At 38.5% G+C, this 23,782-nt stretch overlaps 1 protein-coding gene across 3 annotated transcripts in view; it reads right to left on the reverse strand.

The window, feature by feature from the left end:
* Nucleotides 1-23,782, reverse strand: part of LOC112050556 (protogenin B) — a 136,571-nt gene that overhangs the window by 11,286 nt on the left and 101,503 nt on the right. For 2 of the 3 annotated variants that reach the window (XM_052883740.1, XM_052883742.1), the window contains exons 4-22: nucleotides 18,235-18,379; nucleotides 17,840-17,905; nucleotides 15,691-15,874; nucleotides 14,463-14,603; nucleotides 13,764-13,928; nucleotides 13,024-13,096; nucleotides 11,726-11,917; nucleotides 10,887-10,978; nucleotides 9,737-9,818; nucleotides 8,938-9,117; nucleotides 8,219-8,333; nucleotides 6,791-6,937; nucleotides 5,928-6,061; nucleotides 5,035-5,198; nucleotides 3,990-4,095; nucleotides 3,442-3,590; nucleotides 2,178-2,298; nucleotides 1,273-1,369; nucleotides 632-692 (exon numbers count right to left, since the gene is read on the reverse strand). In XM_052883740.1, coding sequence (XP_052739700.1) covers nucleotides 632-692; nucleotides 1,273-1,369; nucleotides 2,178-2,298; nucleotides 3,442-3,590; nucleotides 3,990-4,095; nucleotides 5,035-5,198; nucleotides 5,928-6,061; nucleotides 6,791-6,937; nucleotides 8,219-8,333; nucleotides 8,938-9,117; nucleotides 9,737-9,818; nucleotides 10,887-10,978; nucleotides 11,726-11,917; nucleotides 13,024-13,096; nucleotides 13,764-13,928; nucleotides 14,463-14,603; nucleotides 15,691-15,874; nucleotides 17,840-17,905; nucleotides 18,235-18,379 — 2,414 coding nt within the window. The remainder of the gene's footprint in view (nucleotides 1-631; nucleotides 693-1,272; nucleotides 1,370-2,177; nucleotides 2,299-3,441; nucleotides 3,591-3,989; nucleotides 4,096-5,034; nucleotides 5,199-5,927; nucleotides 6,062-6,790; nucleotides 6,938-8,218; nucleotides 8,334-8,937; nucleotides 9,118-9,736; nucleotides 9,819-10,886; nucleotides 10,979-11,725; nucleotides 11,918-13,023; nucleotides 13,097-13,763; nucleotides 13,929-14,462; nucleotides 14,604-15,690; nucleotides 15,875-17,839; nucleotides 17,906-18,234; nucleotides 18,380-23,782) is intronic. The other variant, XM_052883741.1, reaches the window with a different exon arrangement.

Here is a 23,782-nt window from a genome sequence, read left to right on the forward strand (position 1 = left end):
ATATGTCATGTCATGATACACGAAGAGAAGTATCAGCATGTCTTCATTCAAACAAAAACTTAAAGACTATCTAATCTAACGTCCACTAAAGGACTATTACTAATATGATAGCGAGGTAAAGTTTGTGGTTATAGGGGGCAATCTCTGGACCAACTGAACCGATTTTGAAAAATCTTTATGCCTAACAAATAAAATAAAATAAAAAATAGCTTTTACTAAAATTTCTAAAAAGAATTTTTTTTTATAATTATAACCATCAACTTAAAACCTCATTTTTAAAAAAGTTTTTTGCTATTAATTTATTTTTATTTTTTTAGTTATCGCTGGCTAGGTCTGTGAGTCTGTTCATATTTTCAAGTTACTCTTAATAATCCCTTTCATTTGATACCCATTTTGTAGAAATGTATTAAAATAACTATTCCGCCATCTTGAGTGGTCCGCCATATTCGATTTAGAATGACGTCATATAAAATTTATCGTACATTGTCATCCAAACTTAACATGTATACAAAATTTCAGCTCAATCAGTTGAAGAATCTACTTCAAAATTCAATGTATTGTAGGTACATAAATTGCAAGTTAAATTTTAGTTATAAATAAATGCTTTCATAGTCCATTTAATTGTACCTACCCTCATTTCGGAGCCATCTTCTTCATTCCCTTCAGCCGATGTCGTATGCGTTCTACGCGATCTGGAATACACACCATCAAATTGAAATTGACAGATGAAAAAGAGGTCGGCCACTTTCATTCAAGCTGTGACCAGACCGCAAAGTTTCATGTCCAAATAACCTAATGTTTTATAGATATCTTGTAAAGCAGTAAATCATATATAATTGAACTATTTATATTTTTGTAATTCATAATTTGTAATTAGTCAGAGCCTGTGAAGTGTTGCTCTGTTTATATGCGACGATTTCTTTACCACCAGCCATCGATCTCCTATTAAAAAGGATGTACAATCAGTGCCCAAAAAACGTCCCCACTCAATGAGTGCCAAACAACTTCTTGGCACTCAATTCAAGAAGTCGCATTTGCAAATTGAACCTTAAACTCAATCTTTAAGGTGGAATTTGCTCTGAATTTGGGATTTCATTGAATATTGGACTATATTTAAAGGCCTTTAGGTATAATTTCCTTTACCAATAATTCGAAAACTGTCAAAGCAAAATTAGCCAGTTTTTAAGTGAATTTTTCTACATGATTGTGCATCCTTTTATTATAAGAGACATTGACCTCCGGCTGTCAATTATAACTATTAAAATGACGTACCGTTGTGGTGTCCGTTTCGCCTTAGCCCGTCGCCACAGACAGAGCGCGCCGCCCGCCACCGCACACAGCGCGCACGCGCCGCAGCCCAGGCCTATACCTGTGTACATTATTATTATTTTAGCAGAAGCTTTAATTTAAAAAATAAAAAACCAATTGAACAAAGGTTTCACAATATTTGTAGGACATCAATTTAATTAACAAACCAAACTATAATCAAAATTAGACCCTAGAATGGCAGAGAATCACCTTGAGTGGAGTCACGCACTTGTGAATGTTGTGTGTAGGGTTTAGGGCGCCCTTGACTGTTAACAATCAGTTTTCCAATGAAGTCACTCTCCCCGCCTATCCCAAGTAACCCATAAAGAATTACACAACAAGAAATGTGGACGGCTCGAACATCACGAGCATACTGAAGCCGACCGTACGACGAGCGCCTTATATCGCAAGTCGTTACTACCCCTCTCTAACCCGATACTCTTTACGGAAACAAGTCGCGCCACCTAACGTCGACACGAGCCAACACGAGATCGACCAGAGTAGACCGCCCCGCGGCCGTCACTGTCACGAACTCAGACCAATTATTGTATAGGACCTGCCTCGCTATACGTTACTTTTCTGTCAAAGTATATGATCAACGATCTAATGCGATTATAAAAACTGTCTCTATAGTATTGATGTTAAATAGTTGTAATCGTGTTCGTCGGTTAAAGAGCTCCGTAAAAATACCTTTTTGTGTAATTGAATTGTGTAAAAAACGGGCAAAAACTTCTAGTTTAGTATAAGATATATACCAAATCTAAGCTCGTTTTCTTCAGAAAATGACAGACAATTTTGTTCGTGACTATGAGTGCGATACAGGTCCTTCTATAATTGGTCTGAGGTCACGAACGATTGTCTCAAGATACCTAAGTAGTAGTAGAAGTTGTCGGCCGGTCGCTCGGGGATGGTGAGCGGGGTGGGGTAGCGCCGTCTGCTTCCCGCAGCCGTCACTACCACGAACACTGGGCCAGGGTTTAGGTTGGTTATCTGGAACAAACAAAATAAGTCATAATTTAATCAACCTATATTAGCCTACTACTAGGCCAGACTTCCTTCGTCATACATAAGAGAGGGAATAAAGAGTTTGGACTCATCACACTGCTCCAATTTATGATTCTTCAGCGATCACTATCAGATATTTATGTAAACGGAGACTATGAGAGGTACGGGAGACAGGGGGGTGTATATATTCCTTATAAAATTAAAAAACAAACAATTTAGATTTTCAGTAAAAATCGGCAATTTCATACTTTAACCCATAATATAAATTAAATAAAAATATTTACCAATTAACTAATTAATTTATTATAAATTTAATATTAATAAAAATATTTAACAATTGATTAATATTTAATAAATATTTTTTACATATTTTTATTAAATTTTACTATTAAATTAATAATTATTAATTAATTTATAATTTAATAATTAGAATTATTATTAATGATAATTATAATTAATTTATTAATTATTATATTAATATTAATAATTAATAATTATTCTAATTCCGTAAATTCGGACGAAACGAAACAGTCCGAATTTCAAAAAATTTTTAAAATAAATCGTTATTTCCATGTACATGTTTCTACAACGTCACACTAAAATAAGTATACCTTCCGTAAGAGAAACTCGTGAGCGCGATTTGAACGACCTACAGCGCCATCTATCGACTCACTTGTATCCCATATATGAAAATATCTCATACTTATTTATTTTCTTTTTACTATTGGTCCTTAGGGTGGGTACAGATTGGTGCAATGCAACATGTAATGTAATATTCTGCCTTACATTGCATGTTCCCTGCTGCCTTGGACGTGTGGCGCGCGCGTTACGCGCATTGACTACGAATCAGTAGGCTCAGTCCTGCGCACACTGCGCGCTCCTTTGTGTTCGTACTAAAAACCGACAAATCTCGGATCGAACCGCGCACGAGTTGTAACGCTCGGAACGTGCGCGACCCAGGCGAAGTTCGTGCGCGCGAAGCGTCCAAACCACGAGCATTCGTGATACATTGCAGCAATGTGGACGTTAAATTCTTGCATTGCATGTTGCATTACATTTTGCATTGCACCAATCTGTACCCACCTTTAGGTTATTGAAGCTGAAAGTGATATGGTACAAGTGTAATACCTCGACACTGGTGCCGGTGACGTTGACAACAGCCCAGCTCTCGACGGGCTGCGCGATGTCCTGCGTGTAGTGCACCTCGCGGGGCCCGGTGCCGTTCCACCGGACACACACGCCGGAACTCGAGTACGAGTATTCCAGGTCTTTGGCCTCTGCAATATGAAAATTAACATACGTGTAAGTATATTATGATATCATAGCGGACGCTATAAACTTAATCAGCTGGCGCCATAGAGGAATTAGATAAGGAGATGATCGCACACAAATTCTGCAACAAAATTGTCTGCCGTTTTTAAAGCTCACATATCGAAAATTAACAATAATTACAACACAAAACATTATACATAATTACAACACAGAACATTAATGCACAAAATCACTAACGCAACTGGCAGCGTGACGGTGTCTTCGCTGCCTAACAAACAACTGAGCTTAAGTCATCAAATACCCTCTTAGTTATACAAGCACTAATACTTCCCCTCTACAATAACATAAATAGTGAATGTTAATACTACCTGTAGTCGAGGAACTTGCAACAAATGTAAACTCACCTATACTCCCGACTTGCTGCGGCACAGTGATGACGGAGCTGTGTCCGTCCGGGTCATACCCCGCCACCATGACATACGTGTCCTCTGTCTGCTGCACACCAGTGATCTGACAGACGAAAATTATAACCATTTTAAGCCATAGCTTAATTTTTATAATTATAGTTGAATTCAGCTACAAATTTTAAAAAAAAATGTAAAAACTTGTGAGTTGTCAAGGGACAACGAAGTTCGCTATACGGTTCGCTATAGTTCGCCTTTTGAGGTCGGGGCCCCTTTTGGGGTCGGGGGGCCTTTTTGGGTCGGGTGCCTTTTGATGACGGAGGTCTTTGGGGTTGGGGGGCCTTCAGTAAAAGGATCCATAAGCCCCCGCATTCTGTAAAGTTACAGCGCTGTGACATCGTTAGTTTCCATAGAGACATCGTTGTTAGTGATATTTAATTCTAACATCCCATACAAATAAAGTTCAAATTCAAATAAGACTTGGTATAGGAGATTATTTTTCATCGACGAGTGTAAAATAACGGAATCACTCTCCAGTAAAAGGTACGAACATAGAACGCTAAAGCTAACGCTTTAGCCATAGACAGACCAAGGGGGAGGAGTTTTACTTGAAAAATAAAACATATTTGATCGTTCCAAAGGCCTTCAATAGGCCTTATTAGAAGACTCAAAGTCACTTAGCGGGCGATGGAGCGAGCTATGCTTGGAGTTTCTCTGCGTGATCGAATCAGGAATGAGAAGATCCCCAGATGAACCAAACTTACTGATATAGCTCAGCGAGTAGCGAAGCTGAAATGACAATTGCCAGGCCACATAGTTCGAAGAGCCGATGGACGTTGGGGTCCCAAGGTGCTGGAATGGCGACCCCGCACCGGAAAGCGCAGTGTTGGTCGATGTCTCACTAGATGGAAAGAGGATATGAAGCGGGTTGCAGGGAGCTGCTGGATGCTGGCGGCTCGAGACCGTTGTGCTTGGAGGTCCATGCAAGAGGCATTTGTCCAGCAGTGGACGTCTATCGGCTGATAAGGTAATGCCTTAAACTCACCAGCGCCGTGTTCCCCACCACCTCGACCGCCGCCCACTTCTCCACCGGCATCTTGAGCTCGGCGCTGTGGTACACGGTGTAGCGGGCGGGCGCGTCGCTCCACGACACGCGGATCGTACTCTCGTTCACGTACTTGTACTTCAGGTCCTTGAAGCGGTGCGGCCCTGTTTGTAATACATCAATAAATTAATAAATAGGCATGATTATTCATCATTATCATTATTAGCCGGTGCAGTTTACAGCTGCACAAAGGCCTCTGTTGACGACTTCCAAACAAGGTTTTGATCCAGCGGCCACATCATCATCAGACTATTTTAACAGCCTACTATAGGGCCAGGACCTGTAGCCTACAAACTTTGTAATACTTTCTTCACGTTAACACTTCGAAAACTAAAAAAATGTATAGGAAAAAATAGATCCAATCGACAACTTACTCACGTGACTGTCGACAGAAAATATCATACCTATACATTTTTGAATTTTCGAAGCGTTTGCGATCGTAGAAAGAGAATCGACGTGCCACTTAGCTACAGGCCCAGGCTTCTTATAGGAAAGGAAATATAGAGCATATACCCACGATGTTGCTGCAATGCGGGCTTACGGTGGACGTAACCTCATAACTTTAATTTTTAAATTTCGACTTTACTCATCACCTTACCCCTGACGTTTCAAAAGTGGACATCTAATCTCATAACTGTTACGGAGCTCTTTAATCGACAAACACGATCACAACAACGAAACATCGCTTCTATAAAGACAGTTTTTCTAATCGTATTAGATCGTTGATCATATACTTTGACAGAAAAGTAATGTCTAGCGAGGCAAGTCCTATACAATAATTGGTCTGAGTCATTGGCTAATAAGGTATTTTTGAAAATATTTTACACACAAACCTTTCGGCAATGTGGTGACGTGATAGGGCGCAGTGAATGCTCCACCGAGTGCCATCCCCGGCACTCGAACCTGCACTCTCACCTCGTACTTGCTATCCGGTTGCAATCCTTCAATTTTTGCACTGGTGTCATAACTGAAAAGATATAGGGTCATCCTATTTAGCCTCATACTCATTTATAGTTAGCCTCAAATGTGGTTATGATGGACTTGAATCCGAAACTAGTTTTAGAGTTCCACCTGTTACTCCATTGTTGTAATGCACTCTTATTGTGCCTCATCATCATCATCATCATCATCATCATCATCATCATCATCATCATCATCATCATCATCATCATCATCATCATCATCATCATCATCATCATTATCAACCCATATTCGGCACACTGCTGAGCTCGAGTCTCCTCCCAGAGTCGGGCCAATAGTCCAGCACGATGTTTTTTCCTTCATCGTTTGAGAGACGTGATATTTAATTTCTTAACTTGCACACAACTAAAAAGTTAAAGGTGCATGCCCCGGAGCGGATTCGAGCGAACCCACAACCTTTCGGAATACCCACTGGGCTATCACGGCTTTATTGTACCTACACCATCGGAAATAATGGATAACCCATAAGACACCCTTATGACCATATGTTTGAGAATTTCAAGAGAACATTTTCATCTCAATTGGGTCCCTAATTGAGATGAAACAGATGGGGATAATTCATAAAATTCGATTTTGGTATTTCATTATTTTAGATATAATAATAATATATAAAACAGGTCACAGACTTGATTTTTTTTTGTTACGATATAACTCTAAAACTATTCGACTGGGAGTGTGGGCTTATGGGAGTCTGGACCAATGAGGTTTGACCAACCTCTCTTGACAATAGTCATTTCCGTCGATTTTCCTGACGCAGACGAGGAAGGTATACCGCGGGGAGTCCTCGCACCGCCAGCGCAGTGTGAAGCCTTTCTCGGTCACTTCCACCGCCTCCAGGTCCTGAGGTATCAACTTCACCTCACTAGCGGAAAAAGAAAATCCTTTCATTATAGTATGAGATCCAGCATAAAAAATATATACCCTCATCTGTTATATAATTGGGAAAAAAAATAACTGATAGAAAATATTCCACACATATTCACATTGCTTATTAAATTGCGACCGATCTATATTAAATTAGCATTAACTAATTTAAAAAAACGTACACTTGTTATAAGAATATCTCTCTCTCTCTCAAAAGAATTGAAAAAGTAAAGGTTGCCTGCTTTCAGACTGCATCTGTGGGGTTGCCAGAACAGTTTAGCCGCTATTGGTCTTAATAGGTTGATAATAAAGACCAGGTCTTTTTATAATAGACAGAAATACAAATACAATTATATTTTTATTGATTTCACAGAAAATAATTTATTCATATTTGACATTGATTTTGCCGTAATTTTCACAAGATAAATTTCACACTACCCTGAATCATCTGACAACTTGCCAGAGAACCTCAAGGTCTGCAAAAATGGCCACGTGTGGAACCAAAATCGAATCGTATTGTCCCGTTTCTAATTTCTTTATAGTCTAAGATCCGTATTTGACACAACCTTCACCTATCTGTTTAATGGATTTATATCAAATTTAGCACCTTAAAAATACATTGCGAGTAGGTTACCTAAAAATTTCCTGCACAGACCATTATTAATGATAGTTTAGCCAGAAATTTTCGAGGCAACCTACTCGCAACATATTTTTTAACATCCTAATTTTGTTTTAAAACTTTCTACTATTACAGATTCCTTGTATAAGTTATTCTCTTTTTGAATTGTAGGGTAATTGAATTCTAGGGTCTTCTGTATAGGGCTCAGACCAATTATAGAAGGACCTGTATCGCACTTATAGTCACGAACAAAATTGTCTGTCATTTTCTGAGGAAAACGAGCTTAGATTTTGTATATATCTTATACTAAACTAGAGGTTTTTGCCCGTTTTTCACACAACTTAATTACACAAAAAAGTATTTTACGGAGCTCTTTAACCGACGAACACGATTACAACTATTTAACATCGATTCTATAGAGACAGTTTTTATAATCGCATTAGATCGTTGATCATATACTTTGACAGAAAAGTAACGTCTAGCGAGGCAGATCCTATACAATAATTGGTCTCAGGTCTAGGGCGATTGTGTTGCCCCAACAGCTATTCTAACTGGCCAAGGCGTCCTATATTCTGAAACAACCCCTTTAAACAAAGTGCTTATACCAAATAGGTATAGTTATAGATAGGAATACGATAGTCTTGGAGACCAGACCCTCACCCATCGTCGGCGTCCTGCGAGCTGGAGGTCCACGGCACCAGGGTCAGGTTCTGCGGGAGCCACTCGCTGCTGCGGGAGCCCAGCAGCCTCACCAGCAGAGGCTGTGATCCAGGGGCTACTCAGACAAAATAAAAATATATTTTTTGATACATAATGACTAAAAAACCCACACAGGAACAACATGGTGTGTATAATATTGGGTGGATAAAATTAATTTATTATCAGAACGTAATAATACAGTACAGATATGCTTCAGATATTCAATTACATTTCAGTGTAAGTCATACACAATAAGCAATAAACATTTCTTTATTTCATGTCTGTTTGTCGCCGATAGTTTATTGGTTGCTGATAGTTTATTGGTTGCCGATAGCTTATTGGTTGCTGATAGCTTATTGGTTGCTGATAGCTTATTGGTTGCTGATAGTTTATTGGTTGCTGATAGCTTATTGGTTGCTGATAGCTTATTGGTTGCTGATAGTTTATTGGTTGCTGATAGCTTATTGGTTGCTGATAGTTTATAGGTTGCTTGGGTGTTAGCTAAGGGGCTGAATTTTCCATGACATTTAAATAGTAATGTATGTATAATGTATGAATGGTACTCTTTCACGATGTTCATCCAACTATTAACAAGTTAGCCCGCTTCCATCTTAGATTGCATCACATATCACATAGATGGTAAGATTGTAGTCCTGTAAAAATTAAAAAAAAATACATACCAGTCAAAGTATAGTTAGTGACTCGTGCTGCTAGCGTGACGTTACGCTCAACAGTCATCTCCTCTCCATCATCAGGCTTGTACTGCAGGATCCACTCCACCACGCCAGGGGTCTGCTCCGCGAACTGTTTCCACGACACCAGGATCTTGTCGTCGTCCAGTTTCGACAGTTTTATTGGCACTGTAAAGTACGTTATCTATATAAATCTCTAAGTAAGAATGGATTTTGCGACATGGCCGGCCTACGGGCGGACGAAGTCACAAGCGTACGCTAGTTTTACTGTATTGACTAGTATGACGTGACAGATAGCTGCGACAGTTGTACTGTAATTTTGTGGTAGAGGAAACACCTCGAGCAAATTCTAGGACTTGGGTGTAGGTTTAAAGGATCCCTTAGAATGCATTAACACACCTCCCCTGACCGACATATTATCCATGCCCACAAAGCAATATAAAACATTACTGCACAAAATCACTAACGCGACTAGCAGCGTGACGGTGTTCACACTGCCTAAGACTCAAGTCATCAAATACCTTTTCTTCTTCTTTCTTCTTGTCCGTTTTTGCATTTGGCCATGTGATTGGCCGTTGTAAGTGGGTAAATACCTCTTACTTATACCATCATTGATGGTATAAGTAAGAGGTTGCAAAAAAATTGTACAAATACTTCTATGAGGTTAAAGATAATGATTATGTTAAGAGAGTTTTAGATAATTAGATGGTGTATCTCCCACTTGCGTTTGGTCCATTAATTACGAGACACCCTGTATAAAAAGGATAATTTCTACGAGTAGACTTACCTCCTTGGCCTTGACAAAGCACGCTCTCTGACATGTCACTCGCTATGTTCTTCTTAGTGGATGCTGGGATGTACGCACGCACCTAAACATTCAAACACATTCAATTTTTAAATGGTTGTACTTGCTCTTGACTAGAGAGACGAGCTTACCTAGAAAATGCCTGTTCACTAATGCCTGAAGGTGGCAAGAAACACAGACTCCGCAAAGGCATTTTTACACTTTAGAAATAGTAAGAGATCCGGCATAAGGAATACAAACCCTCATCTGTTATTTACTTGGAATAAGAAATAAATGATGGAAAATATTCACATTGACGCAATTTGACTAGGCAACCTACGAATATGTGTTAATGTGAATATTTTCTATCATTTATTTCTTATCCCAAATACAGATGAGGGTATATATCTGTAATGCCAGACGTTAGACCATATATGCAGTCAAATTTATCTCGTTAAGCTAATATTGTCATGCTTTCAATGTAACTGTCTCAATGACATTGAAATGTCTGAATATTGCAATGCGATTGCGCTATCTAATAGCTTCGATTGGCCAAACGCTAAATGACATTGCTTCAATTTGTAAAACCAAACATCTTGCAACGCCTCTAAGCTCTATAGAAATGCCTCAGTTCATGGTGGTGGTTCAATTATTCTTTTTTTATTAAGTTTTTACGGTAAAAATTTTAAGGTTAAAATACCTTTTTGTGTAGTTAAATAGTGTAAAAAGCGGTATATCTAATTTAATTAGTTTTCCTAGAAAAATAATTTTGTTCGTGAATTTCGGGTTTGATACTAGTCCTTATGTAATTAGTCTGAGATTTATTCAGTACACTCTATGAATCTATGAAAGCAAACGTATTTTTCTATTTGGCGACACTGCATTTTTAATGTCATCCGCGTCATAGCAATTAGCATTGGCATTTGGCATCGTACGATTTGTGTCATTTGCAATTTTGTAAATTATTTTCGGTTTGAAATATTTCTCCAACAAAATATTGTAATTCAAGTGCAGAATGTGTGTAACAAAAATGAATAAATTCTAAGCCAGGTCGTAACATGTTTTTATGACATAGTGATTAATTTAAGGTGATTATCGCTTATATAAGCGATAGCAAATAATGCTAACAGTGAATGCAGTCAGATGTTCTTACTTGAAAAAGGTATGGTTCTAACGGCTCCCGGACTTTGATGATCTCCTCTGTGTTGGTGTGAGGCTGCCCCGTGATCACGCCGCCATGTTTATCTGTACAGAAATATACTCCAATTAACAGACGTCCCAGGGTTTCACCGTCGTAGTACCCGTTCCCGTGGGAATATGGATATTACTGCTCATTATACACCCTGATAATGCTTTCCATTGGTGAAAGAATTTTTCAAATTGGTCCAGTACTTTAGAGCCTGAATAGGGTCAAGAATGACTCTTTAACAGTCCCAAAAAAGTTTTTAACAATTCTTTTCTTGGTTATTTTACACTAAGCCTGCCAATATGCATTAAAGCAAAGTGAAGGGTTTAAGCTCAAAATCCAAAATCATAATTATAAAAAATTTCGGCCACGATTTCGTCCGCTTGGAATTTAGTTTTTCACAAATCCCTCGGGGATCATGGATTTTTCCGGAATAAAAAGTAGCCCATGTGTTAATCCAGGCTATAATATATCTTAGTACCAAATTTTAGCTAATTCGGTTCAGTAGCCGAGGCGTGAAAGAGTAACAAACATTCATACCATCAAAATCATCAGTTTTCGCAAATCTCGGGAAACCATGGATTTTTCGGGATAAAAAGTAGCCTATGTGTCAATCCAGCGTAAAATCTATTTCCATTCCAAATTTCAGCCACATCGCTTCAGTAGTAGCGGCGTTAAAGAGTAACAAACATCCAAACATACATCCAAACATCCATACAAACTTTCGCGTTTATAAAATTAGTAGGATAGTGAGATGATAAAATGAGCTGATTGTGTTAATGATAATTTCAAAATGTTAATATTACCAGTAGGCGTAGTATCGACAGTGTAGGCCATGACGTCATCCGCGGGCGGCAGCCAACGCAGCGCGACAGTCGCAGCGCCTACCGGCGCGCAGCGCACGTCGCGCGGCGCGTCTGCTCCCGCGCCCGTCACGTTCAGCCGCGCCCAACGCGACGCCGACGAGTGTCCGTTGGACGCGAAGCATTGGTACACGCCTGAGACCAACGACCAGCACGTACATAATTTACCACAACTACCCAAACACAAATTCGTTTTATATCTCAGACCAAATACCTATGGGCTTGTATCGCACCCAAATTCACCAACAAAATAATTAAGCAATCGACTATTATGTGTAACTAAATGAGTCTAAGCGATGTGATAGTTATTTTGTGTAAATAATACAAGTGTGTATATTGCGAATCAGAGGACATGTCCTAAAATGGGCCTTTATTATTTGTAATTTATAAGCAGGTCCATAGTATTTTTTACGGATAGAAGATACAAATTGCTGTTTAGAAAATAATTTTCAAAATTTTTGGAACTCGCATTAATTAGATAAATATTTTTTTTTGTTTCGCTCCTCTGTCTACAAATTAAAAATAGACAAACCAAAAAAAGTGTTCAAAACAGTCAATAAAAATATCTGGAATTGAATACATATCCGGTGTAAGCTGTCAATGTCATGTAATATTGCCAAATGTCAGCGTGACACATGTTAAAAAGAAACATTATTGTAAAAGAAGAATTGAATTGAATTGAATTGAAACATTATTGTGGACAGAGAAGCATAAAACAAAACAATGCCTTAAATTGCTTTAAACAACGTCGTATGTGAAGATCACAGACAATCCGTCAGGGTGTAAGTTACGAGAATCTTGCCATAAAAAAAAATTTGAATTAATGTTATCAGCTAATGAAAAAAATACATTTTATTAATTTAATTTTAAAAATTTCAACCAAATTATTATTTAAGGCCTTTATTTTATGGTCTTTTAAGATAAAAATAATTTGTTCTGCTTAGTTGACACTCGGAATAAAGGCCCAGCCTCTATACAGAATAAAGACACAAAATATTGCCATTGGTGTTCGATGTGGGAGTTTACCTCCTCCGAACAGATATTTTTTTCTAATTCCTAATGATTACAATAGACCTAAAGAGTTTAAAAAACTTGGCACACACTCAACGAAAAAAGATTTGTTGTGGTCTCTACAAATAGTCCAACATGTCTTTATGAAGTTCTTCTAACAGAGGCAGTAGTACTTAGTAAGTAGTAGTGGTATTTGAAATAACTAATTTTGAATTTGAAGTTGAGTATACCTGCATCGTCCGAGGTGACCCCGCTTATGACCAGCTCCAGGCGCAAGCGATCCACTGAGCTACGGAGGTTTCTCTGAAATTATAAGAAACACCTATTTCATTTCATCATAAATATACAAAGAATAAACTATTACAAACAAGCTCGAGTCTCGTCTCAGAATGAGAGGGGTTAGGCCAGTAGTCCATCACGCTGGCCCAATGCGGATTGGTAGACTTTACACACGCAGAGAATTAAGAAAATTCTCTGGTATGCAGGTTTCCTCACGATGTCTAAAGGTCTGTGTACACCACGTGTTTTAAACGCGAAGTTGACGCACGTTTTAGAAACATGCGTCGACGGCACACTTTTATCCTACTGAGCATAGGGCCTAGTGGTAGTTTGATACTGTTACCGTCACGTAACGTAAACGCGAATTCCATATAAATTTGCGTAAACGTCAACGTGACAGTAACAGTATGAAAATATTGAAAACTCCCACTAGGCACACTGTTTGTTGTCGTTTGAATCGATTCACACGCGCGTTATCGCGTTTGTATCGACCTAGAACGACGTAGTACGTCGCTGTATCGATTCAAACGCGTGTTTGAATTTATACAGGTGTGCAAAGGTCTTCACGCTGCGTCTGACTCGAGAGCTTATCGCGACTGTATCGCTACGAACGGGCGTCGACGGGGCGTTTAAAAAACGTGGTGTGCACAGGCCCTAAATGGTGTATAGTCTAAACTAATGCAATCCATACCCGTCCAGCCAATGTGAGTTTCTCTCCGTTCTTGTACCACGTGACATTCGGCTCGGGCTTGCCGCTGGCGGTGCAGTTGAAGCGAACGGTGCTGGCGCGCGTCGCGTCCTTTGATACCGGCGGTAGAGTTATTACCACCGGTTCCGTCACAGTTACGTTGAATGACTGAAATAATAATATACATGTTACCGTTAAATTGTAAAAAACTTTAGTTTATAATCTCACGCGATATTGTAATCTGTCGATATATTGTGAACTGAACATACTGATTACAATTTAACGTGTTATTTTTCGGTATATTATAATCTACCGAAGTGAAACCGTTAAATTGCAATTTTATAACGTCAACTGTCCAAACACTGATTGGTCGGCCTTATAGCAGACCGTTCTGTGTCCATAGAGTATGAATGAAACAGTAAAATAGAATACTTCAAGAATTGTGACATCACGTATTCAATTTATTTTTATACCTAAAGACTGGCCTACACTGTCTGACACTCATAAATAATGTGGCTTTCTATTAATAAAAGAATTTTCAAATTGGTCAGAGATGACCGTCTCTCACAAATCTCTACCTCTTTATAGTATTAATAAAAATAAATAAATTATTATTTCTATCCAAACCATAGAATTTAAAATTACAAAACTAATAAACTAGATTAGTTAGATTAGTAACAGTAGATAGTAATGTTTAGATACCTTAACTATGTCGAAATAATCCTCGAGAGAGCAAGTGTAGACGCCCTCCTGGTCTTTGGCCAGGCTGCTCAGCACCAGGACTTCTGCCGTGGACTCCAGCTCAGCAGGCTTCTGGCCTGGCGGTGTGAACTCCCATCTTAACTGGAAGAGATTATTTAAAATAACGTTATAATGTATACTAGCGATTTTGTTCGCGTAGATTTCAGTTTTGACGGCCTCTGTGGCGCAGTGGTATGCGCGGTGGATTTACAAGACGGAGGTCCTGGGTTCGATCCCCGGCTGGGCAGATTGAGATTTTCTTAATTTGTCCAGGTCTGGCTGGTGGGAGGCTTCGGCCGTGGCTAGTTACCACCCTACCGGCAAAGACGTACCGCCAAGCGATTTAGCGTTCCGGTACGATGCCGTGTAGAAACCGAAAGGGGTGTGGATTTTTATCTTCCTCCTAACAAATTAGCCCGCTTCCATCTTAGACTGCATCATCACTTACAAACTTACTAGTAAAAAATATTAAAATATAAAAAAAAAATCTAAGTTCCCGAGGGAACTCAGAATTTTTTTAGAACTTTTAAAGGGGAACAATTCTGTTAACCGGTTACGCAGCGTAAGCTCTCAATAGGAAAAAAACCCCGATTATGAAACATTCTTCATTGATGCTCTGCTCCTATTGGTCTAAGCGTAATAATATATAGCATATAACCTTCCTCAATAAATGGGCTATCTAACACTGAAAGAATTTCCAATTCGGACCAGTAGTTCCTGAGATCAGCGCGTTAATCAAATAAACTCTTCAGCTTTATAATATTAAGTATAGACTCATCGTTTCTTAACTTAGTCTACATATTATAACTAAGTAATCAATACTCGCTATGTTTTTTTTGAAAAACTGTTATTTCGTGGTAGCTGTTGATTCAGCTGCAACGAAAATTTCCATAAATGAATCTAATCACGTTTATGGTCGAGTTTTGGATAGAAATTTAGCGGGGGGTTGACAGGAACTAGTTAAATTTGAAGGTGGTCTACGAGAAAAAAAGTTTGGGAACCTCTGGACTATACGATGCAGTTAAGTGTGGATGCAGTCTTAGCGGACCTCAGACGATTTCTACGTGTTATTGTACCTACTTGAACGCTTAATCATTTGGCGGTACGTCTTTGTCGGTAGGGTGGTAAATGACCACGACCGACGCCCAGAAACCATCCCACCAGTCGGGTAACATCATCCCTATTTTACCTTAGGTCTAGGCCAGCCAGAGGCAGGACAGGGGAGTACCACCCTGCTTCCCCCGGGCACTGCGATGTCCTCATTCACACGGACTGGCAGGAACGATGGCTCCTCCTCTATGGACTGCTGCACCCTCACTCGACCCTCAGGACTGGTCCGACTTTTGTTAATTATGGGATTCGTTGCGGTACATCTGTTGAAAATAAAAAACAATATTAGAACAGAATTTATGAGAGGATCAGAAGAACCAAAGTCATATGACATAGCTCAGCGAGTCGCGAAGCTGAAGTGGCAAAGAACAGAAGTGGCAAAGAACGCGCGCACGCACACACACACCCACACACACACACACACGCAAACACGCAAACTTACACACACACTTACAAAATTTTGTTAAGATTTTATAGAACACTTTTGTCTTTTAATGTTAATACCCGAAGTTGTATTGTAGCTTTGTATAATATGTATATTCTGTAATCTTTGTGGCCTTAGTTTTAAGCATATGTAATCTAATAATTATGTACCTACTGTTACGCTGTTGATTACAAATAAATCTATAAAATAAAATAAAACAGGCCACATAGGTCGAAGAGGCGATGCAGAAATGGTGACTGCGCACAGGAAAGCATTTGAATTTTGAATTTTGGTCGACCCTCCACTAGGCAGTCTGAGGACATCAAGCAGGTTGCAGGGAGCCGCTGGATGCTGGCGGCTCGAGACAGACAGTTTGGAAGTCCATACAAGAGGCGTACATCCAATGGCTATTAATGATGATGCTTGCGAAAGGCTTCTATTGTAGCTTATTAGGAAGCCTAATAGGACTGACGTCAATATTTTTGCGTACCAGTACTTGTACTACGTATTATGTTGTTTGTGGTTCCGGTACGTTACCGCACACAGCTTGGCAAATTCGTTGATGACACTCCCATGATATGCGGGCGATGGGGGGAAAGAATTGCGCGGGTGTGAAGTCTTGCGCACGGGACAGAGGGAAGGGCTGCGCGGGTATGAAGTCAAGCGCGGGGCATCGCTGCCCCTCTCCCGACCCGCGTGGTCCATAGGGAGTGTTACGAACGAATTTGCCAAGCTATAATAACGTATTTGGTTTGAATTTGATGCTTCCAAGTTACCCGTAGATAAAGCTACCGCAGAGGCATGTCTTGTAGATATAATACCAGCAACGACGCAAGACAAAATGTTCAGTTTATTTATAAAAATAAAAGTAAACTTCGGTCGAGTATTAAAAGAAACAAAGTTTTGTTGTTTTTAATTCGTAATGTATTATTTCAGAAACCAACGGTCAAGGTGCCTGCCTCGGGGAACGCGATGAAAGAAATGTACATATTTGATTTTTGTTCAAGTTATTCAGGGCCCGAGGCTTCTAAAGTCTGACATGGACCACGTCGTCCACATTAAGTTCTCCTTGCCCATCTAGGCTACTAGGTCCAGTAGCGTAGCTAGGCGTAGGCACAACTTCGCACTAACTAGGAGGCTCGCGAAGGTATTGATTACTAATATTAACTGCCATCAAAGACTGCTAATGTTAGATTCACGGAATACCAGAAATAGATCGATGTAATGTATGTACCACAGTAATAAAAATATTACGTAGGTTTATCAAATAAATCTATACTTTTAACAGGGAAATGTGATATTTTATTACATTTAGTGAATGTCCGACTAATCCGCATGTTGTAGTCGGCATGGTAGAATAAAGAACATGAATATGAAAAAAGGTTTCACTGAGGTCTCAAAGAGGACCTTGCCATCCGTTTTATGTCTGTGATATTTGTCCATCTGTCATATTCTCATATCTTATTAGTTTTTGAAATAAACAGGAGAACTGTTTTAGGAATAATTTCGGGAACAGATGCTCGCTGATGGGACTTTGCCCACTCCACGAATGGTCCACGCTACGCTACTGGCAGATCAGTCATTATGTACTGTAGTGTTTCACCCGCTTGTTCACTCAGACTAAACTCGGCTCTGCTTGGCGTTCGTCTTTTATACCTTTGTACTGTGCATAGTGTGGGGTATTCAACTATCTGACGGATGTCAACATAGCTACGTATTTTGTCTTTGGTATGTACTGCATCCATATACTCTTTGTTTACTCATTAGTCTATGATTGCATTCTACATGTACTATGACAATTTACCTGTACGCACCAACGTCTTCGTTTTTCACATCTAAGATGAGTAGTTCGCTCTCCAAAACGTGATACCTGAAACAACGCAAACAAATATCCATAGTGATATTATAAAGAGATAAAGTTTGTGAGGTACACAGAACAAAGAGCATTTATGCTGCTGGCGATCTACTGAACCGATTTTGAAAATTCTTTTACGGCTAGAAAGTCACGTTTTTACCCGACTACCCTCGCAAGCGGGTAATAATCTGACTTTCATTTCATATGCCTATTAATGCCTCAATAGTTCAATGGTAAGAGCGGTCAGAGTCGTCACCGAGGGGTGGTGGTTCGATCAGCGACTAGGTACCGAAAATACACATTCAAAAGAAAAACTGTCATGGAAATAAAGTATAAATAAATACCTATAATTCTGAGGCAGAGGTTTGCCATCTCTTGTCCAGGATATGGATGCAGCAGGGCCCGAGCTGATGCGGCAGGGTATGGAGAAGGGCTGTCCCAAGTACGCTATCGTATCGGCTGGCGGCTTCAGAAACTGTTTGCCGATATCTGGAAGAAGAAAACGCTTCATCAATCACTAGCGGACGCCTTTCTGTTTCATCCACATAGTTCCCGTTCCCGTAGGAATACAGGGATAAAATATAACCTAGGTGGTTCGCTGATGATGTAGCTTTCGATTGATGAAAGAATTTTTGAAATCGGTTCAGCGGTTCAGCTATTAAAGCGTAACAAACAAACCTTACTTTCGCACTTAACAATGAATGAGGTCATCATAAATTTTGTTTAGAACAAATTATACAGAGTGTAAAAAATCTGAGGTTGCACTCATCCGTAACGGTATAACCGATTTAAATGATATTTTTATATATTTGGTAAGTATGGGGTATACTACACCTCCCATTTTTAGTATTTTTACATCTACATCAATGTTTTTGTGTGAAAGGAAATTTATACTTATAATAAATCTGTAGAGAGGTCAATTCTGTACATGAAATATATTTCCGAAATAACTATCACGGGGTGATTAGTGATCGAAACTGATGCCAAAAATGCAATCAGTAAAATTTTTATCTGTCTGTATGTTCCTTATAGAAACAAAAACTACTCTACGGATTTTAACGAAACTTGGTACAATTATTCTTCATACTCATGGGCAGGTTATAGTATACTTTTCATCACGATACGATCAATAGGGGCAAAGCAGTGAAGGAAAATGTTGGGAAAACGGTAAAAGTTACTCTATTTTTACAGCGATACTACTGTAAGGGCTGGATTAAAGAGGTCTAAGGGCGGACGAAGCCGCGGGTGTCCGCTAGTCTATAATAATGGTTGAATAACGTTTGCTAGTTCAGTGAGTTTTTCTGTAATTACATCAATTATCGTGAAATCAGTTCGAAGTAAAGAAAATATCTTATTTTTTATACTCAAAACAAGGTATCCCAATTAAAAGGTCACGTTTTTTCGGTACCTTTCCTATTTATTCTGGGAATTTGGAGAACTAGACATGGGTTTACCTAGTTGTCATGGACAAACAAGTCAATTACGGATAGGTAAACGAAAAAGTTCTGTAGTTGTGTAGGGAGTACGAAAGTTGGATGTATTTTGTTTTAATACTAGAGGTTTTCCGCGACTATGTACATGTAAAATTTTTGATTTTCCATTGACGGAGGGCGTTAGGTCCACAGAGTAAAGATCATACAGAATAATTCTTTAAAAGCGGCGTGGTAAAGTCGGTGTAACCCATAAAAAAACAACCGTCACATGTCCCTTGACATCCGCATATATACAAACTTTTTTCATAATTTGAAATTTAACACTAACAACAATTACGTAAATTAATGTAATAATCAATAAAAAAAATACTCTATCTTATTTCTTTAGTTTTTGTGAACAGTTTATAAAATATTTAAAAACATATGACGCCATTTTTCTTAATTAATATTGAAAATTACTGATGTGACGGTTCGTATTCGTTTTTGAATTTCGTATCCGTTCGTGGTACGACACCGTCTTGTTCCGTATACTACATCTGTATATTATTGATTAATCTGTGGTAGGTAAGTACTAATTCTCCCGTCATTTATTAACTGACTTCAAAAAAAGGAGGAGGTTCTCAATTCGCGATAAAATCAAATTAAAATACCAGTAAGTGTGAAGTCACTTTAATTTTTATGTTAAAAAGATGCAGTTTTCAAAGTTCCTAAACACACAATACGACATTGTATATGTATATTTAAGAACTCTCATTTATTTATTAGTTCTTTTTTTTTTAATTTTTAACAATGTCAATATAAATATAAAATACAAAACACTATTAAAAATTTATAAAAAATATCAACCCTCCCGCTGCGGGACATTTAAGTGCAAAAGAAACCTGTGGTCAGGACTCCAGAGTGAGGAACCTCCTCACAATACGCGCCGTCTCAAGAACTCACTGCCTTTTGTATCCGACTCTTGATCCAACAATTAAGCGAAAGCTTCATAAGGTGTTGGTCGAAGCTTTTCGCTATAAGACCATTAACTGAAACAACTATCGGAACAATAATAGTTGACTCAACATTCCACATAGCGGTAATCTCGTGAGCAAGGTTCAAGTATTTTGGTACTTTTAAAAAGATTATTAATGTAACCTCTAATTAATCGTTTCACCGTCACCGGGGCTGGCTCATTTTTTGCGCAAAGGATCAGCCTGGCTGTCCAGCGCGGAAATGCAGCCAGTATTCTTGCCACCATTCCACGTGGGCATGATTTGTATAGTTATTAGGATAAGTTAGCTTAAGTTCCATAATGTATTCTTTCTCAATAAAAAATAAAAAAAAAAACCTCTAATATATCTCTAAATATCTCTATTCACAACACCTGTGACAACACGGCTATTCTCTAACGATGTTTTGTATAACTCACAAGTGCGAGTTTTGAATTCACCGCTCTTTCTCATTCTATAGTATCGTGTAAAACAGAGAGAGATCGAGGTGAATTCGAAACTCGCACTTGCGAGTTATAAAAATATCGTTACAGCCCCCCTAGCCAAGTGGCACGTCGATTCTCTTGCTAACGCTTCTAAAACTAGAAATATGTATGGGAATGACATTTTTTTTTTTCAAATCAAAATCAAATCAAATCAAAATTCATTTCAAGTAGACTCAATTTACAGGCACTTTTGACACGTCAGTTGACTATTTGTAAAGATTCTACCACCGGTTCGGAAGGCCGGTTCTGAGAAGATACCGGCAAGAAACTCAACAGTTGCTCTTTTGAAATGAAAAAGTCATACATTACTATAATTTACAATTGATAACAATTACAATTTCTTATAGTTTTACTTCCTGTGTGAAGGTGGAAGCTGATCCAATGGCCTCCAACCACCTTTATCGTTAAGGAACTCATCAATAGTGTAGTAACCTCGACTAAGTAAATGTTTTTTAACACATTGCTTAAAGTTGTGCATTGGCAAGTTCATTACAGCATTTGCTATCGACAGGTCACGTTATCAAGATCTGTCATTTCAATACATTTTCTAGTTTTCGAAGCGTTAGCGAACGTAGAAATAGAATCGACGTGCCACTAGGCTAGAGGGGCAAAATAGCCTATGGTCCGCGTCTACAATACCAACGCAGACCCGTTACAGTTTCAACGATATTTTACATTTTCTTTTCGCGATCCGATCACAATGGCTGTTTACGAAAGTGGTATATTTTTTGCGATCAACTCAACTGCCCAGCTTCTGAGAAATGTAATTTTACAGAGCCACGAGTGGGTGACCGTTACTTTTCTAGAAATTCGCTATTGAATTACTATCCGCTATGGAATGGTTGCTTAATTCATTCATGATTCACTTCGTGATCGCTTGTTTTTACAATGCTATAAATTGTAATTTTATCCGTACACTAGCTGACGCCGCGCGGTTTTACCCGTGTAATTTCCGTTCCCGTAAGTATACGGGAAATATTTTTTCAAATCGGACAAGTAGTTTCTGAGATTAGCCATTAGGTCAAGATCTGTAACCATACATCTTAAGTTCTACGACAATTTTTGAAGTCTTGTGATTGGTTTGTTTGCTAAGCCAGAACAGTTAACAGAAAAAAATACAACTTTAAATGTTACTTCGCTCTGGTAAAGCGCCGAAGTTTTTGAGCAAAAAGAGTGATAAAAAATGTTTTTTTTTCTTCAAGAAACAAACTTTTATTAAACCACCAGATCCAGAAAACAATTTTAAAGCTAAACCTGTACTTTTATACGCCGAAATAAAACATGGTGATATCACTTCCCCAAAACAAAATTTGTGTACTCAACCTAAAGTAGGTCGTGCAAATGAATTACGAGCGAAACTGAGGGAAAAAGCGAGTATTCGAATAAAATAATTTAAACGCCACATGGAAAAAAACGTTCCACTGAAAGGAAAGTAAAACACGAAATAATCACAACAGTAAGAATGGGAAAAAACTGTGGAAAAAGCTACAATGGAAGCTAGACAAAGACGACCGTATCCAGTGAACAAAGCTTGTCTTACAACGAGTAGGTTGTACCTACGCTCGGGAAATAATAACGGAACTTGGGAAATGTTATCTCTTTGATAACGTGCTTCGGTGAGTAAGGAAAATTGTCACCTTTGTGGTACCAAAATAAAATTAGCTTTTCCATCGCTTCCTGATCTTAAGAGTTTATTAATTTTGTGTGTGTGTATGTGTGAACTTTTAAAAGCTTTATATTAACTTCACTTGTAACTATGTATGTAAGAAAATCTTGAAATCTTAATTTAACCCTAATATGGCGGCCTTTCCAATATGGCGGACTGGCTGTTTGAAATCCACCCCCATGATATGGATACCAAATAAAAGGGTTTGCTGTCAGGAATACGAAAAAAATTGTCACGTGGCTGAAATCCAATATTTGTGATTTTTAGTGCGTGCTATAAGCTTGTTTTTCAGTTTTTTAACTATTTAAAGTTATTATAAAAGTGAACGGAGTCTTAGAATTAATAATTTTATGTAATGACTAGCAGATCCTTGCGACTTCGTCCGCCTTCGACATAGACCTCCTTAATCCGGCCCCCTCGCAAAATCCGTTCTTAGCGGACGTCTACTAGTATAATCTACCTTCCTGCTAAATTTTACCTTTGTACGTCAAGATTCTGAGATTTCGTGATGTTAAGAGTAACCTTAATATATTATAGTGACCTTTCAATTTTATATATTTAGAAGAAAAATATTAGAATACGATAATAAATAATGAATATTGTAAAAAAATATGATTTTTCGTTGACAAATGATGAGTTTTTAGCCGTCTCCTTCTAAGCAAATTCTGGGAAGACAGGCAATTAAACAGATATTAAAATTGGCAAAACTTGTAAATTTGGCCTAAAATAAAATGAAGAAAAAATCTATACTAATATTATAAAGCTGAAGCGCTTGTTTGTTTGCTTGAATGCGTTAATCTCAGACACTACTGGTCCGATTTGAAAAATTCTTTCAATGTTAGATAGCCCATTTATCGAGGAAGGCTATAGGCTATGTATTATCCCCGTTTTCATACGGGATCCACGCGGGTGAAACCACGCGGCGTCAGCTAGTTTCGATATATTTAAGCGCTGCTCCAACCCAACGTTTTATATTAAATGAAGCAAACGTTAAACTTTATTACCCGGCACCAGTACCCAGTCGACAAAATAACTCAATTGTTTACTCATACCAGATCCAATTACACTGTTCATTAACCAAGCTAATTCGTACTGATTCGCCCTTACCCGCCGCCAGAGGTCGGGAGTTTGCCTTCACGCAAAATGGGTTACTTGTTGGATCAACATCCATCCAGATAATGAATACTGAGCTTTAGTAATGAAACTTCAAGTCTTTATTACACCAGAATAAAGCCTAAATAAAATTAAGTAATATATAATAGCAATTTCTTTCAGAACATAACATGTCATCATCAATAAAAATCCATATTCGGTTT

Source organism: Bicyclus anynana, chromosome 10, assembly GCF_947172395.1.
Source record: "Bicyclus anynana chromosome 10, ilBicAnyn1.1, whole genome shotgun sequence".
Taxonomy (NCBI): domain Eukaryota; kingdom Metazoa; phylum Arthropoda; class Insecta; order Lepidoptera; family Nymphalidae; genus Bicyclus; species Bicyclus anynana.